At 42.2% G+C, this 14,325-nt stretch overlaps 3 protein-coding genes across 3 annotated transcripts; 2 read left to right on the top strand and 1 right to left on the bottom strand.

The window, feature by feature from the left end:
• The first annotated feature begins 225 nt into the window (after positions 1-225).
• Positions 226-4,115, top strand: LOC130383768 (V-type proton ATPase subunit S1-like). The gene is made up of 10 exons (XM_056591556.1): positions 226-395; positions 552-672; positions 1,061-1,135; positions 1,262-1,455; positions 1,547-1,584; positions 1,701-1,786; positions 1,981-2,210; positions 2,338-2,373; positions 2,531-2,768; positions 3,218-4,115. The coding sequence occupies exons 1-10, from the start codon at positions 274-276 to the stop codon at positions 3,428-3,430; spliced, it is 1,353 nt and encodes a 450-aa protein (XP_056447531.1). The 5' UTR covers positions 226-273; the 3' UTR covers positions 3,431-4,115.
• Positions 4,116-4,260: 145 nt separating this feature from the next.
• LOC130383790 (protein pitchfork-like) lies at positions 4,261-6,254 on the top strand. The gene is made up of 5 exons (XM_056591591.1): positions 4,261-4,839; positions 4,950-5,048; positions 5,135-5,268; positions 5,356-5,473; positions 5,897-6,254. The coding sequence occupies exons 1-5, from the start codon at positions 4,669-4,671 to the stop codon at positions 5,960-5,962; spliced, it is 588 nt and encodes a 195-aa protein (XP_056447566.1). The 5' UTR covers positions 4,261-4,668; the 3' UTR covers positions 5,963-6,254.
• taf8 (TAF8 RNA polymerase II, TATA box binding protein (TBP)-associated factor) lies at positions 5,554-12,989 on the bottom strand. The gene is made up of 9 exons (XM_056591579.1): positions 12,923-12,989; positions 11,387-12,625; positions 10,972-11,128; positions 10,766-10,864; positions 10,513-10,575; positions 10,264-10,388; positions 8,107-8,254; positions 7,586-7,728; positions 5,554-6,555 (listed from the first exon to the last, which is right to left on the bottom strand). The coding sequence occupies exons 2-9, from the start codon at positions 11,429-11,431 to the stop codon at positions 6,415-6,417; spliced, it is 921 nt and encodes a 306-aa protein (XP_056447554.1). The 5' UTR covers positions 11,432-12,625; positions 12,923-12,989; the 3' UTR covers positions 5,554-6,414.
• Positions 12,990-14,325: the final 1,336 nt, after the last annotated feature.

Genomic DNA, 14,325 nt, shown 5'->3' with positions numbered 1-14,325 from the left:
TCCGCTGTGAGTTTGTGACTACTGTCGTCGACCGGAACATTTTCACGATAGTTACGAATTACGATACGATGTTGGAAAGAGTAAGCAGCTGCTGCCGTAGTCTCCGAAACAAGTAGTTATTGGCTTCTGTACAGGGTGAGCTGGCCGAAAGGGGCCGGAAGTGGAGCTTTCGGCAGGGCGAGCTGAACGGTATCAGCCGGAAGCAGAGTCGCCCAGCAGCACATGACAGTCAGCTGGTGCGTGTCATGTGACCATCAGTTGCGGAAAACGAAAATGGCGAGATCACAGCGATTTACCCTAGTTCGGTTCTTGGCTTTTATTGCCTATTTATGTTCATATTTCGCACTAGGGAGATCGACTGTACAAGTGCCATTTTTACTGTGGTCGACTGAAAGGTAACTGTTTATTCAGAGGCTCGACTTTATAAGGCTTTAAAAGTATTTGGCATCGTCGACAGCATATGCCAACGCAGTCAAGTTGGTTCTGTTTAAGCTACTTTTAACATTGTATTATCTTGGCATTAAAACTTCTTGTCTCCGTCTTATGTGTAGCCTACCATCCCTGGCCTCTCCGGCGGCGGGTCATGTTGTGTCCAGCAGCCAGCTGACCACGGACCTGTCCTCTGTGTTCAACTCTGGACCTCACACTGTGCTGCTGTTCTTGCAGGACAAGGTTTGATATCATAACATATGATTGCATCGTCGATGCTGTTGCTACTAAGGAACGATAGCATATCATTTGATTCTTGGTGCCTAGAATTTGGTTTACGAAGACAGGGGGAGCTGAACTCTCTTCAGCCTTTCTGAAGCGGAACCGTGTACTCTGTGAAGTGGCTCCATTGCTTCCCTTTTTAGTTAGTTCCCCGTTTCATTATAAGTTCTTTACTGCGTTTAGGAATGTGTAGATATGATAGATTTACCTTTTACTTCAGCTAGCAATGCAATTGTGTTTTATACTTGTGCAGTATAGTTTGAAGATCATTTATTGTAATTCCTATTTCTGTATACATTGTGAAACAATGGATGACCCCCATTTTTACTTTTATTTTCTTTATATCCAGTTAAGCAAAGATGATTTCACAATATATGGAGGAGTGTTTGGCAACAAGGATGATGGAGCGTTCCTCAACCTTGAGGTACAGTAGTTACAGTAGTCCCCTGGTTTGGGTTGTTTCTTAATGACAAGGTTCTTGTCATTGAGATACTGCTTGCCCTTCAGCAGTATCCATTCTTCTAAACGTCTCTCGCTGTTACTTCCCCAGGCTGCAATGCATTCTTCTCCTTCTTCCTTGGTTCTTCCTGCTGTGGAGTGGTCCGCTGTCCGCGATGCACCAGCTCTGCTACAAGAGGCACTCGGTGTCTCACCGGTGCTGGTCGACCCAGATACCCTTTCAGACCTTCAGCTCGACCCAGCTGTCAGCAATTTAATGTACTTCACCCTGCCATATTGTACTGGGTGAGTCTGGTATTTCTAGAGCAAACGCAATTAAATCGGCTTAAATCCTTTTGATCTCAACTGAACTAGAGTTTCTGCTTTAATTTCTCAGGTTGCACGAGTCTTGTGATCAAGTGTTCCGCAGTAATGGTGAGTCATATACACAATGCATTTGTTAGGAATTTAAGTAACAACAATGATGCCATGTACTGAAGATCAACAATTATTTTAATTTGAATTGTAATTAATAACAATATTACTCACAGATCAAATTATTGGGAAAGTTTTGAGTATCATGAAAGCCAAAAACCTCCTCTACACTGCTATCTACACAGGACTCCAGCCATCTCGGGTAGGAGCTTTTTTTAGATATTGCACAGATTATTTAGGCATGTCTTAAGTGTTCCAAACCAATTGAAAGATTGCTTCCTTTAAAGAGAAGAGCATGGACTATATGGCTGTAAAGTAGCAGGAATAATGGTACAAACCAATGAGAACAAAACACAAATGTCACAGGGTAAGACATTTCTTTGTTTTTGTCTACAGATAATTCCAGAGACCTTGATGTCTGAGCAGCCACAGGGTCGCTCGCTGCTTCAATCCCCACCAGAAACAAATGTCCCAGCTCCTATTATGTTCAACGTTTCAAACAACCCTTGCATTATGCTATGGGCTCAGAACCTCTCTGTGAGCTTTACCCCCAGCCCTCAGTGGATTGACCTCGCCAAGGAGACCCCTACATTTGACGGATCCCTTTGCAATGGGACGAACTCAGTGTGAGTGTCTCCATTTGATTATACAGATCTAATTATTAAACAATAACCTTAAATACTACCCAGCCTAGGTTAAGACAATGTATCTGCAAGGGGGGATCTAATGAAGTTGGAATTGTTTGTGTTTTAGGCTTGTCCTTAACTACCCATCTGGAATCGTTCTAAGGTGAGTAGATGTGTACATAGTTGTATGTATCTATGTCAAATAATAAACAAAACCTGAATCCTTGTCTTAGGATCAATCACATTTTCATTCATCAAAGAATATCTACTGTGGTTGGACACGCCGCAGGCACTCAAACGCCATTGGTTTTTATCCCCAGTTTCACCATGAGTCAGAAGTTATACCCCGTATCGGCACGGCACTGGTTCACCCTGGATTCTGTGCTTCTGAAGTCCCCCAATGGGTCCGTGTCCTTCAATGGCAGCCGGGGGATCTATGCCCCCGCGGAGTACTCCTTCCACTGCATGTCCGTCAACAGCTTCCGTGATCCCCTGCTGATACGGGGGGAATCCGACCCCAACACTTCTAACTGGATGGTCAACTTCGTAGACTTCCAGGTACTTATGACATTTTCATGCACTTATTTCACAAAAGCACTATCACCACTGTTGTCTCGAACGGATACGATTTTGGATTCCCAAGGTTTCGATTCGGTTTTCAATTAAATAGATGTAGGCAGCACGCCTTGCAGCGACCGAGTTCGATACTCCCAGTTCCTATGCTGCATGTCGTTCCCTCTCTTCTACAACCTGCCGTCCGGTCTCTCTTCACTGTCCTGTCCATAAAAACACAATAAATGACTAAATATATAAAAACGGCACAACATTTTATAAAAGGATCCCAGGGTTTTATGAATTGATGTATTCCTTCAAAAACCCTACATTCAAATGAAGATGGATTTGAACCGGAAAATCTAATCGTTTTTTTTAAATCTCGCCCTATTGATTTATTCTTTGGTGGTCAAGCATGACTTCTTCCTTCATTGATGTTGTTTTGTCTAAAACAGATCCAGGGCTTTGGTTTGGCCAATGGAACAGATTTCTCCTATGCCAGCGATTGTGCCGGATTCTTCAGTGCAGGCATCTGGATGGGGCTCCTGACCACTCTGCTCATGCTCTGGATCCTCACCTACGGCCTGAGCATGATTCTCCAGGTGAACACCGTGGACCGATTTGACGATCCCAAAGGCCCCTCCATCTCCGTGCCCCTGACAGATTAATGCAGCCGTACTCCCAAAGCCTCTTCAAAGTATATTTATGATCGGTGGGGTGCTACTCTATGAGAGAATGCATTCCAACTCAGGGCCTCACTCTTTGAAACTGTTTAGAATTAGTTTTGAATTTGCCAACAATTGCCTAACTTGTGGAATGAAGTTGCCATCCACTCCTCAGCAGTCCTTTTAATGTAGTGGTACAACACATTACACACATTGCATGTTACAGTTGTAACTGTACTGTGTGCTCCATTTGATTTTTGCCAAGGAAAATTCCACTGTGCCCTACTCCTTCACAAGTGCCAAGATGCCACGTGGTGATTAGCGTTGATGTATTATTTGTCTAATCGCTTGTGGTTGTATGTAGTTTTGTCAATGAACGCTATTTGGGTAAAAAAATTGAATGTTGCTATCGTTGTGGGTTGTCATTTTATTATTTTAGAACCTGATGCCAAGCTAAATTTAAAGTCTGCTGATGGAGGAATTATCTTTATATAAGAATGTGCTCACTGATTGCCTTAAGACATAGTTGCCTTGTGGAAATGCCATGTTAAATGCCTCACGTGAGCCATTACAGAAACGTGCCTGAAACAGTTTCTTTCAATGTATTTTTTCATTCACTTTTACACCCTTTGATTTGTGTTTGAGAATTATCCACTGCAATTGCCATTCATAAACTAGATCTTTAAACCAAAGAACACCCATGTGAACTTCAAGTTAATGCCAGACTATTAAGCATATGGCAACTCAAAATATATAAAGATATGACCTGTAAGACTACAAACATCCATGACTTCTGAATCTTGGACCTCTCCCCAAGACTAGTGAAGTTGCATACGTATTTGCATGAATTGCTAACCATGTATCTTTCTATTGGAAAGGTTACACGTTCAACTGTCTTATTCACATTGAATTACAATCGATTCTTTATTGAAATATAAACTTGCCCCAAGCTATCTAGAAACCACACTTTAATTATGCGATCTCCTGTTCAGCCATCCATTGACAAATACGGAGAATACACTTAAGTATTTTCATTGAGTTAAGAGATCCAATTTCCTGGACACCTTCCGGATTCACGCACCAGGCAGGCACTGCTTTGCATAAACCAGGAAGTTTGCATAACCTGGTTGCTATAGTTACTGGTATTCTAAACAACGGGAGGTAACATTGTGGCAGTTCGCGATGCAAGTACAATTCTAACTAATTTCTCAGAACATTTTTAAGTAAACCTGAATGGCGATATGGGAACAATTTCTAAACTTGATGAACCGGGTCGCCGCCGGGGCGTTGGGTTCGGCACAACCCAGGATAGGAAACTCTTTCCTACCAACTTTGCACCAAACCGTCTAGGAAACCAAATGTTCCGCAAGGAAGAGCCGCACCGCGGCCCGGGCTGCTATGAGAACCATGAGGTTGGTAGGTTTGTGTCTGCACGCATAATGAATGAACCGGGGGTTACTAAAATACAACCTGTTGATTGTGCACAATGTTGACATTACACTAACTTAAGCTCTCTGATCAGTTTCGCAGCATGATGTACGACATCCAGAAGAGGCCGATGTGCAAGAAAGGATACGTCCTCTCTGCGAGGACCGCCGTGCGGTTTTTAGAGGCCAACAGGGTATACTATACTTATTAACGGTCACAAGCCGATTCAATGTTTAATTGAGTGTGATAATTTATAATTTATGTTCACATATATCACAGACAGTGACCCCCTCACCTCAAAAGTACCAGCAGGATCAATCCCGGTCCAGAATCCTGCCGCCTGGCAAAACGCCTTTTAATTCCTCGGCAGTGAGGGTTACGACCAAGCCGGATGCAAGCCTCAGCATGCCAGGGTGTGTGACAAAGGAATATGATAACAGCATGGCATTTGGTGATTGATAGGCGTTAATATTGATAGGTGTTTTGTGTTAACAATGCAGCCCTGGGACATATTCTCATGAAGTAGCAATCGGCCGGAAGGTTGTCTGGCCGATGAGCTTTGGGTCTCCAGATTGGGTAAAATTCCCTCAGCTTAAGAAGAAAACGCTGAGAGCAGAGGTGAGTTAAAAAACTAACCAACGCTGACAAATCAAACATGCCGTTTGATTGTTAGGGTTAGATAAATAAATAACCCCAACAACTGTCAAACATTGATGTGTAGGGTTATTGCACTTCGTTCCGGAAGTTTGAAATTTGCACTTAAAAAAATAATAATTTAATGTCTTCCAACCTATAAGATATCAAATGTATTTTTTTTTCTACCTTCGTTTTCACAAAAGAACAGATAACAAAATGGTTCCAGCTTCCTCTATATTGAACTAACAATAGTTGAAAAATTCATCGAAGGCTAAATGAATTAATCTTTAATGGTGCTTGCTTTAAGCCTACCTTTAGAAAAAGTGGAATTAATTGCTATATTTGGTTGAAAGTCACCTCATCTTTTTATTGATATTAAATGTTTAATACCTTTTGTCTCCTCAGCTCCAGTGTGACAAGGACTTCAAGAAGCAAAGGGCCAGAGTAGCCTACTTGAGAATGTACTTCTGAACGTCCTTCAGCGGTGTCCCCTGCGTCAGGAAATCACTTCCTTTAGAGATCACTGGGTTAGGGTTAGTGTAGTAATAACCCTAACCCTCATCCATGAGCCACAGAAAAAACTGATCTTAACTGTTTATTTCAAAATGTTTTGTTGTTTTTTACCAAAGCCAACCTGACAAATATCTAAAACAAAATAAAGAAATGAAACCATATGCATGGCAGCCATGAGGTCAGTTAATATAAGGGAATGGGAGAATAATCCCCAAAAAATATACAAAAGCAAATTTTCTGCAGACAACAACGCTAGATGCCATCAAATTGAATTGCCACTGTATCCTTTTAGGAGCCAAGCGAGCCGTCAGAGTTGTGGTTAAATCTCATCCTCTGCTTCCAGGTGGAGTTGATTTAGGGAGGAACGGGGGCAAAAAGTCTTATTGGTCGCAGTTGTGTTGGGCCTTGGCTCACTTCTTCCTCCTGACTTTGGGCTTCTTCACGGGCCTCAGGTAGGGGTTATCGATCGTGTTGTCCTCGCTGGCCTTGACGGACGGCACTATGCTGCTCGGCGGCAGCATGGAATTCTCCTTGTCGGCCCTCGGGTCGTCCTGAGTTGGCATGGAGAGAAAGAAAGAAAGCAATTTCACATCAGTCATCACTTCTTTACTACATTGGAACAGAACTGGTACAATGTACTTAAATAGCTTTTACTGTTATTCAGGGCTGAAAAGTGCATTGACATTTTAAAATGAAAGGCAACTACTATTGGTTAGTTGAAAATAATAATCATCATTGAGAGTAAACATCCCTTCCAGTGTCCTAGCCAGGACAGGCAGCAGTAGCCTACAATCACACATAGCATACACACAAAACGTAGGAAAAATAAAACAAACAGTCCGCAGGGGGGAAGGGGGATGTCAATATCGCAAGACATTTCGGGCGGCTCAAGGAGGTGAGTGATATTACATTTGAGCAACAAAGTGTAGTCTTGTGTTGGACTCTATAGACATATTTCACCTTACTTTGTTATTGATGTTTTCGTTGTGTTATAGGGACAATGTCTCTTTAAGATCACATCGCGTGTGTTGAAACGCCGGTCGGCACGATGTTTGAATTGAATGAAAGACCTGCCGTTGCTTGTCAAGGTGAGGAATTGTCTCTTCCCTTCTTTTATCGAATTTTCTACAGTCTATAGACAGAACGTCTTACCTGGGAGAGTGTCGCTGCGGAGTGTGCGTGTGTGTTCTGGTCATTTAGTCAAGGTTAGCAGTGGTGGCTAGACTAACGTAGGGCTGTACGATTAATCAAATGTTGAACGCGATTACGATTTTTGTGTCAAACAATCAAAAAACGTTTATGATCGAGTTTAACTTTTTTCTATTAAATGTATCATATAAATTGGAGCTGGATACCAATTTGTTTTGCATTATTTTCGATCAGAACATTTTCTATTTGAACCTATTGTGTAATTTTATAAGGGGAATTCTCAGATACAATGTGTTTTTTGGGCAAGGAATGCTGAAAAAAATTTATCATGTTTTCAAACTCAATAATAATCGTTTGAATAATCGTTATCAAAATATTGACCCAAAAAATCGTGATCATGATCTTTCCATAATCGAGCAGCCCTAGACTCACGTTGAGGCCGTTCCCGGCCGTGTTGTCGCTGTCTGTCTGGTCGTCCTGCTCCGACGAGTCCGTCTCCTCCAGCGTCTGCAGCTCCAGCTCCGACGGCAGCAGGGCGCTCAGGTAGGGGATGGCGGTCGGCCTCGCCGCAATCACTGAGCACACGAGGGAGATAACAGGAGGGTTAGACTGACCCACCTCCACACAAAACATAATCACAACACAATGCACATAAGCTGTTCAAACATGTAATCCTTGGAACGAGCTCTTCCCTTCGGAGCAGTGTGATAAGCGTAGGTCACATGTTCTCGTTGCCCCAGGGAAACATCATTATGTACATATAGAAATCTCACACACACACACACACACACACACACACACACACACACACACACACACACACACACACACACACACACACACACACACACACACACACACACACACACACACACACACACACACACACACACACACACACGACGGTCGGGGAGTGAGGGGGAGAGGGTAATTGGGGCTGAAGCGTGTCTCACGTGGGAATGCGGTAATGTCATCCTTGAAGAGGCTCTGAGTCTCTCCGGTCTTGGCCATGAAGCGTGTGAGGGCCCGCTCCACATCCCTCCGCTGGGATGCGGCCTTCTCCCGAACCACTTGGTAGTCAGACACCGGCTCCCTGAAAGTCTACAGCGGGTTAAAAAAAATACAAATTTAAACCAGAATTCTGCATGGATGAACCCATCTGTTTTTTTTTTTACAGGTGATTCCAACTAGCGGATTTTTTACAAGCAAACAGGTCGATTCCAGTACCTTATTTTCTATACATTTCTCTAAAACTTTTGCAGCCAGGTTTATAAACAGCATTGCCGACCAGACCCTATATAAAACCTTACTATATTATGGAATATAATCAGTATAATTTTATAACAATATAATCCATAAGGAAAAAAACTTTACATTAATAGAACAAATAATGTATTAACTGTTTGAACAAACTGGATCGGGCATTGCCATGTTGTACTTAACTTTTTGCAACTTGTTATATGGCTTAGAGCTAAGAACATGTGGCCCATGGGCTATCACTTTAAAGGCTGCAGGTATTATGTTAGGGTTTTAAGTAGTCAAACAGCTTTTGATGACATCTTGGAGGGAAATGCAACGTATTAAAACAACGATCAGAAAGACGTTAAAAGCTGCTACGACAAACAATATACTTCCTGCATCCTTCTTTCTCTATTCCCAACAAAGCTCACAAATGCGATTCAGTTTAACAACTCCAGCCTATGCAACTGTTAATCAACAGTAGATCATACTTTTCTCTCATTATTGACAGGGATTTATTGAAGGAGTTTTGAATTGGGATCAAGGTGATGAATGTAACATTAGTACAAATTTGTGTACCAGTATACCAAAGGGAGTGTTTACAGTTTCCTTTAGATTAATATAGGCTGCCAATACCATAGCTTTAAATTAGAAGGAAACTGTATTGGTGCAACACTCCCGACTCTTTGTGAGATCCGAGCCCATGAAAGGAGCACTGTCAACGGCTTTCCTCACGAGCTCAGCCGGGGGCTCCAGCTACAGCAGAAGGCTCTGTTGTAAAGGCTACGTCTCAAGGAAGACTTGTTCTGCTTCACATTGTAGGAACTACGCTGACATGTTAATGCTGTCTTACCAAGTAACGCTTCAGTTATTTAAAAAATATTTTAGAAATCGCAAAAAGAATATGACAGAAGCTCTTTCCACCAAAAGTTTCCTCTCAAATAGATTTTGGAGGAGAGATTATTATAATTGATTCGGGGGCAGCTGAAATCCTGTCTCTTGCTTACGTGAGCTCATAATTGTCAATGTCAATAATGTCAGGTGTCCATAATCGACCACTGCATGACTTTGCCTGGGGCGAGTAATGAATTGCCCTAAGCCTAAGGCATCGGATTCAAGGACACAGGTAGCAAAATTGATGTTGCAATGTGTACATCTCGTGTCAGTACTTGGCTGAGCTGCTGCACTGACAATGCCCTGGGCTATGTTTCCATCGCCCAAGAAGAGATATTGAGAGGAAAGGGGTGAAGGGGATCTTTCATTTAGCCCAAAACATAATTATTTATATTCTGTATATTAAACATTATTGTGCATTGACACATACAAACTAAGTCATTTTAAAAAGACCTTTCCACCAGGGAGGGCGGTGCTCTAACATAATAGCCAGCCACCACTGCCAGCATTCATTTATATTGACACAGCTCCCCTGTTGATTGTAGCCTAGGGTCTTAATAATATAGATTGTTGCATATTTATTTTATTTTTGGAGAATAAAAAGGTGCTTTCACTCAATTGGCTACCAAGAGACGGGTCATTTTAATAAAAAAAAAGGCTTCAATGGCAGTCTGGGGGCCCCCTGGTGGCTTTGGCGGCCCTGTGCAACCGCATCATCAGCATGTTATAAGAAACACCCCTGCCTATGATATACTTGAATACTTCTCTAACTTGATGTGTAAATAATGACAAAAATATGACTTCTCTTTTTAAATCTCAAAGCAGGCTGTAGTGTAAAAGAACAACAACCATCGCACATTGGGGGAAGAAAATATATTTTGCATGCAGTGATGCATTTTATGTTCACATGCCGCAAAGATAAACCAAGTTTTCTACCCTAGTTAGAAGTATTAGTATGAAGACATTGGTTGACTCACGGGGGTTTTGATGTAGGTGTGGGGGTCAGGGAACTCTGGGAAGTGGCTGGGAATATATGCGGGGTGCAGGCGCTTCTGTCCTGCCGTCAGCGCTTTAGGAGTCATGGGAGGGTTGGTCACCGGAGCTGAGAATCACAAAACAAAACCCAGTGGTGACCCCAGTAGTTTGGGACCAAGTCCAATCCTATGGTAGTCATTGGTGTAGACTTGAATCTCTATAACCAATAGTTAGAGATAATGGATACTTACGGGCTGTTATAACCATCCGTTGGGACCTTTTTGCATAGACAGGAAGAGTGTCAACATTGAACCCTGCAGGGACGAATATCGAGTTTCCTCAGATTGATACATTGATGGAGATGGCTGAAACCGTTGATTACTCAGTCAATAGAAAATACATTTGTTACCACGTGAATTGAAAATGTTACGAAATACACAAACAATATTGTTAGTTGTAGCCCCATTTATGTTACGATTATGATTGTAATGCATTTTCTCGTACCCATCTCAATGAGTGTGACCACTGCATCGGGGAGTGTGGGAATGCTCCTGGCAGTATGCTCGCAGTAAGATTTGGCACAGCGTCCTATTTCTGTTATATCTGGAGAACAAAAGACAGTGCATAGCATTATTGACATCCCAGCACCATGTTGACCTACACATGGTCATCAAAGCTTCGCCCTCAATCTACAAAGGAACGACACATACAACTTTGCATCATCTCAGTTAGAGACTCAACAGCCGCCTTCTCTGCGCTCTCGAATCCGCACTCCGTCAGGAGGGCGCTGACGGCCACCTGCAGGGTGCGACGCCTCGCCATGTGATAGTTGTCCGCTGGGCTGGAGTTTGTTTTACTACTCGACCGCTGAGAACCGAGAACACAACGCCAGTCATCAGAAAAACAAAACCCCCTCATCAATGCGTGTCTGTATGATAGAATAGTAAAAAGGCTTGGAGATCATGGCGAATCTTTTGTTTCAGAAAGCTATACAGTATGGTCTGGATAGTCAAACAGCAGAGTACATCTTGGGAGAGCGGTGTCATGTCGTGAGTTGTCGTTCATACGGGTAGACCATATCAACTATAAACTATAGATGTTCCAAGTTTTGGGCAGCCTTCTCACCCCTCCTGCATTGTAACCTCCCGGTGCCACCGCCGGATCCGCCATTGGAAATAAATGAAGTCGGTATGTTTTAAGTGTCTAGCTGTCTTAGTGCAATTTATGCGTTGTGCATTCAATGCAGATTAATGTGACACTAGTAAACATGGAAAACATAACATATACATAGACTTCGTTTCCGCTATTCAGACGGAAGTTGAGGTCTTGACTTGCTGATATATTTTATCACCGCCATCTAGTGGTTTAGAATAGTTACACTTTTGTTGTTTGAAGCCTTTGGAAACAACAACAAATAGTACAAACCATACTTCTTCTTCTTAGCTTTATGGTAAGGTGTATTGGAGTTGAATTTCCAATTTTTATCTTTTATAAAGTGACACATTTTCATAGTTGAGATATGTAGATGTTTGCTGTAATACAGAATCTTAATTTGACCGATATATTTATTTAGTTTTCCAAGATTTACCTTTATTCTTTATCCAATCGATTTCTTATTTGTTTGAAAAGGGGTTGTTGCGTTTTTATATAACCACTGGCAAACAATGTTTTTCTCTATGTAAAGTTCACATTCTTAAAGAAAATATAAAGAGTTTTATTATTTTTTATGACAAAATCTTTTGAACATTTGCTGCCCAGCAGCAAATCATCAATGCTATATATAGACACCACTCGCTCTCTACTCACAGTAGATTCAGACTCATAAAACACGACAGACATTTAGGTTCTTGTCAACAGAGCGATAGAGTTGACGAGGGGGCATGCAGATGTTAGGCTGTGGTCTCCTATAGGCTGACTTCATGCAGATGGCGGGCTGTGGTCTCCTATAGGCTGACTTCATGCAGATGGCGGGCTGTGGTCTCCTATAGGCTGACTTCATGCAGATGGCGGGCTGTGGTCTCCTATAGGCTGACTTCATGCAGATGGCGGGCTGTGGTCTCCTATAGGCTGACTTCATGCAGATGGCGGGCTGTGGTCTCCGAGGCTGACTCCACCAGCTGCTGCTGCTTTTGTCTGAAAGTCGCCATGAGGAGAAAGTCTGTCTCACTGTCCTCCTTCTGCGGCCTCCTCTCTAGAAACGGCAGTAGGAAGGTTTCCACAAGCCCCCCCGCTGCCCCCAGTAGGACCAGCATGGAGCCCATCAGATAGACCTTCAGCATCCCCCGGCATGGCCTGTGGCTCAGGATCTCTTTAGCGAACGGGATGAGATCGGAAACAAGTCCCATGATTGATTATCAAGGAAGTCTGCTGGGGAAAGACCAAACAATACATTACAGAAGCATTTCAAGAACGCTTGCAGAGAAGGCTAGTTTAGTATCTTACTTAAGGGACGAAATTGCAAGAATATATTTTAAAAGAATACACACACACACACACACACACACACACACGCACACGCACACGCACACGCACACACACACAATTATGCATTATATAATTATACTTTAATTAAAAATATATATATAGGTCAAATCCTTTACCCGATGCAATGCTTAATTTAACGTTATATAAGTAAAGTAGTAAGGTCATACTAGTACTTACAGTGTAAGGGTCCTGCAGATGTTTAATGCTGGAGGTTGGTGTGTAGGCTTTGACTTATCAAACCTCAGCAGTCTGCAGGAGAAGCAAAGGATCCAGAATATAAACACACAGTGTGACCCCGGGTATACACCCACTGACAAGCCAGCTCATGAATATTCACAAGTCTGCGTTTGAACAGGTGAGCGAGGTCAAAGGCAGAGGAAATTTTCCTATGCATGTCTAGGAATGAAATCAAATTCTAAAGCGCTTGATAAGTGACGCAAACGTAAATCCTAAAACAACAAGGATTATGCAACACACATTTTACAGCAAATTTGCCAAAAAGCAAAACCTAAAGGAAACGTGCATTCTGAATGATATCATGGCTTTCTTTATTTTTTCTGGCTTATTTCCATGTTATTTTTTATATATGTGTGTTTAAATCATTGCTGTCTTTCTATTTCCTGGCTTATTTCCATGTTTTTTATATATGTGTGATTAAATCATTGCTTTTTTTTTTCTTGCTTATTTCCATACGTCATGAGCATGTCTTATTTCCATATCTATCCATGCAGCAAAAGGTTAAACCTGAGATGTTTCCCAAAAGGAATTCCCCCCACATGGAGCCCGGCCTAAATAAGTGACATCAGCTCAAAGTGTAGAGGAAAGAAAAACAAGGAACCCTCTACACACGCTGCATGCACATGCACGGCCTGTCGGCAAACCCAGTGATCCCACAGAGAGAAGAGGGCGCTTTAAACCATTTAAATTACTGCTTTCTGGGGTTTGAGAAGATGTCCTCTCATTATTGATGGGCCATTTCACTATAGACCAGTTAGTGATCAGTTGAATATCTCTGCAGATAAGTGCTAAGCCATGCGTGTGCGATGATGTCTGGTTATGGAGTTTACCAGATTTTAATCCATGCGTTGCTAGGGGAGACATTTTGACATGCTTTGCCCTTCGCCCTGGTTCCCCACTAGGGAAAGCATGAGGAGTCAGAGCAAGAGTGTTGTGAAATGATGACTGATCTTTGTTACAGACAGCCATGTGTCATCGATCAATGTTTGGTGCAGACATGGAATATTACCCATGTCTCTTGTGATATTACGATAGTATATCAATTACATTTACATTTTTGGCATTTAGACGCCTTTGTCAAAAGAGACTTGACTTGTCAGAAAAAAAGAGAAACAATATACTTATCCTACAAGTAAGGATAAGGATGTTCATAGAACCAAGTGCCAATACGGCATTCATTCGTATGTTATGATGTTTCATGTTGACATTTCAACTGGTGTCAGGTTTTTTGTCAGTGCATGATGAAAGTCAACCTTTTACCTACTTTTGGAGCGTGTAGTCCGTGGAGGACGTGTTCTCCCAAATAAAACGTCATTTATTTATTTTACCTGCAACCTGTGGCC

The sequence above is a fragment of the Gadus chalcogrammus genome, chromosome 1 (genome assembly GCF_026213295.1).
Source record: "Gadus chalcogrammus isolate NIFS_2021 chromosome 1, NIFS_Gcha_1.0, whole genome shotgun sequence".
In the NCBI taxonomy this organism is placed as follows: Eukaryota; Metazoa; Chordata; class Actinopteri; order Gadiformes; family Gadidae; genus Gadus; species Gadus chalcogrammus.
This window is presented reverse-complemented; position numbering and strand designations above follow the sequence as displayed.

What these genes read in the sequence shown, in the direction of transcription:
- taf8 (XM_056591579.1), bottom strand. Translation starts at nt 11,431, where the DNA reads ATGGCGGATCCGGCGGTGGCACCGGGAGGTTACAATGCAGGAGGG. An exon ending in GAGGTTACAATGCAGGAGGG is followed by an intron (nt 11,129 to 11,386) that starts GTGAGAAGGCTG and finishes CTCGGTTCTCAG; the next exon opens with CGGTCGAGTAGTAAAACAAA. An exon ending in GGTCACACTCATTGAGATGG is followed by an intron (nt 10,576 to 10,765) that starts GTACGAGAAAAT and finishes TCGTCCCTGCAG; the next exon opens with GGTTCAATGTTGACACTCTT.
- LOC130383790 (XM_056591591.1), top strand. Translation starts at nt 4,669, where the DNA reads ATGGGAACAATTTCTAAACTTGATGAACCGGGTCGCCGCCGGGGCGTT. An exon ending in GCAAGCCTCAGCATGCCAGG is followed by an intron (nt 5,269 to 5,355) that starts GTGTGTGACAAA and finishes TTAACAATGCAG; the next exon opens with CCCTGGGACATATTCTCATG. An exon ending in AGAAAACGCTGAGAGCAGAG is followed by an intron (nt 5,474 to 5,896) that starts GTGAGTTAAAAA and finishes TTGTCTCCTCAG; the next exon opens with CTCCAGTGTGACAAGGACTT.
- LOC130383768 (XM_056591556.1), top strand. Translation starts at nt 274, where the DNA reads ATGGCGAGATCACAGCGATTTACCCTAGTTCGGTTCTTGGCTTTTATT. An exon ending in CAGGACTCCAGCCATCTCGG is followed by an intron (nt 1,787 to 1,980) that starts GTAGGAGCTTTT and finishes TTTTGTCTACAG; the next exon opens with ATAATTCCAGAGACCTTGAT. An exon ending in CCATCTGGAATCGTTCTAAG is followed by an intron (nt 2,374 to 2,530) that starts GTGAGTAGATGT and finishes TTTTATCCCCAG; the next exon opens with TTTCACCATGAGTCAGAAGT.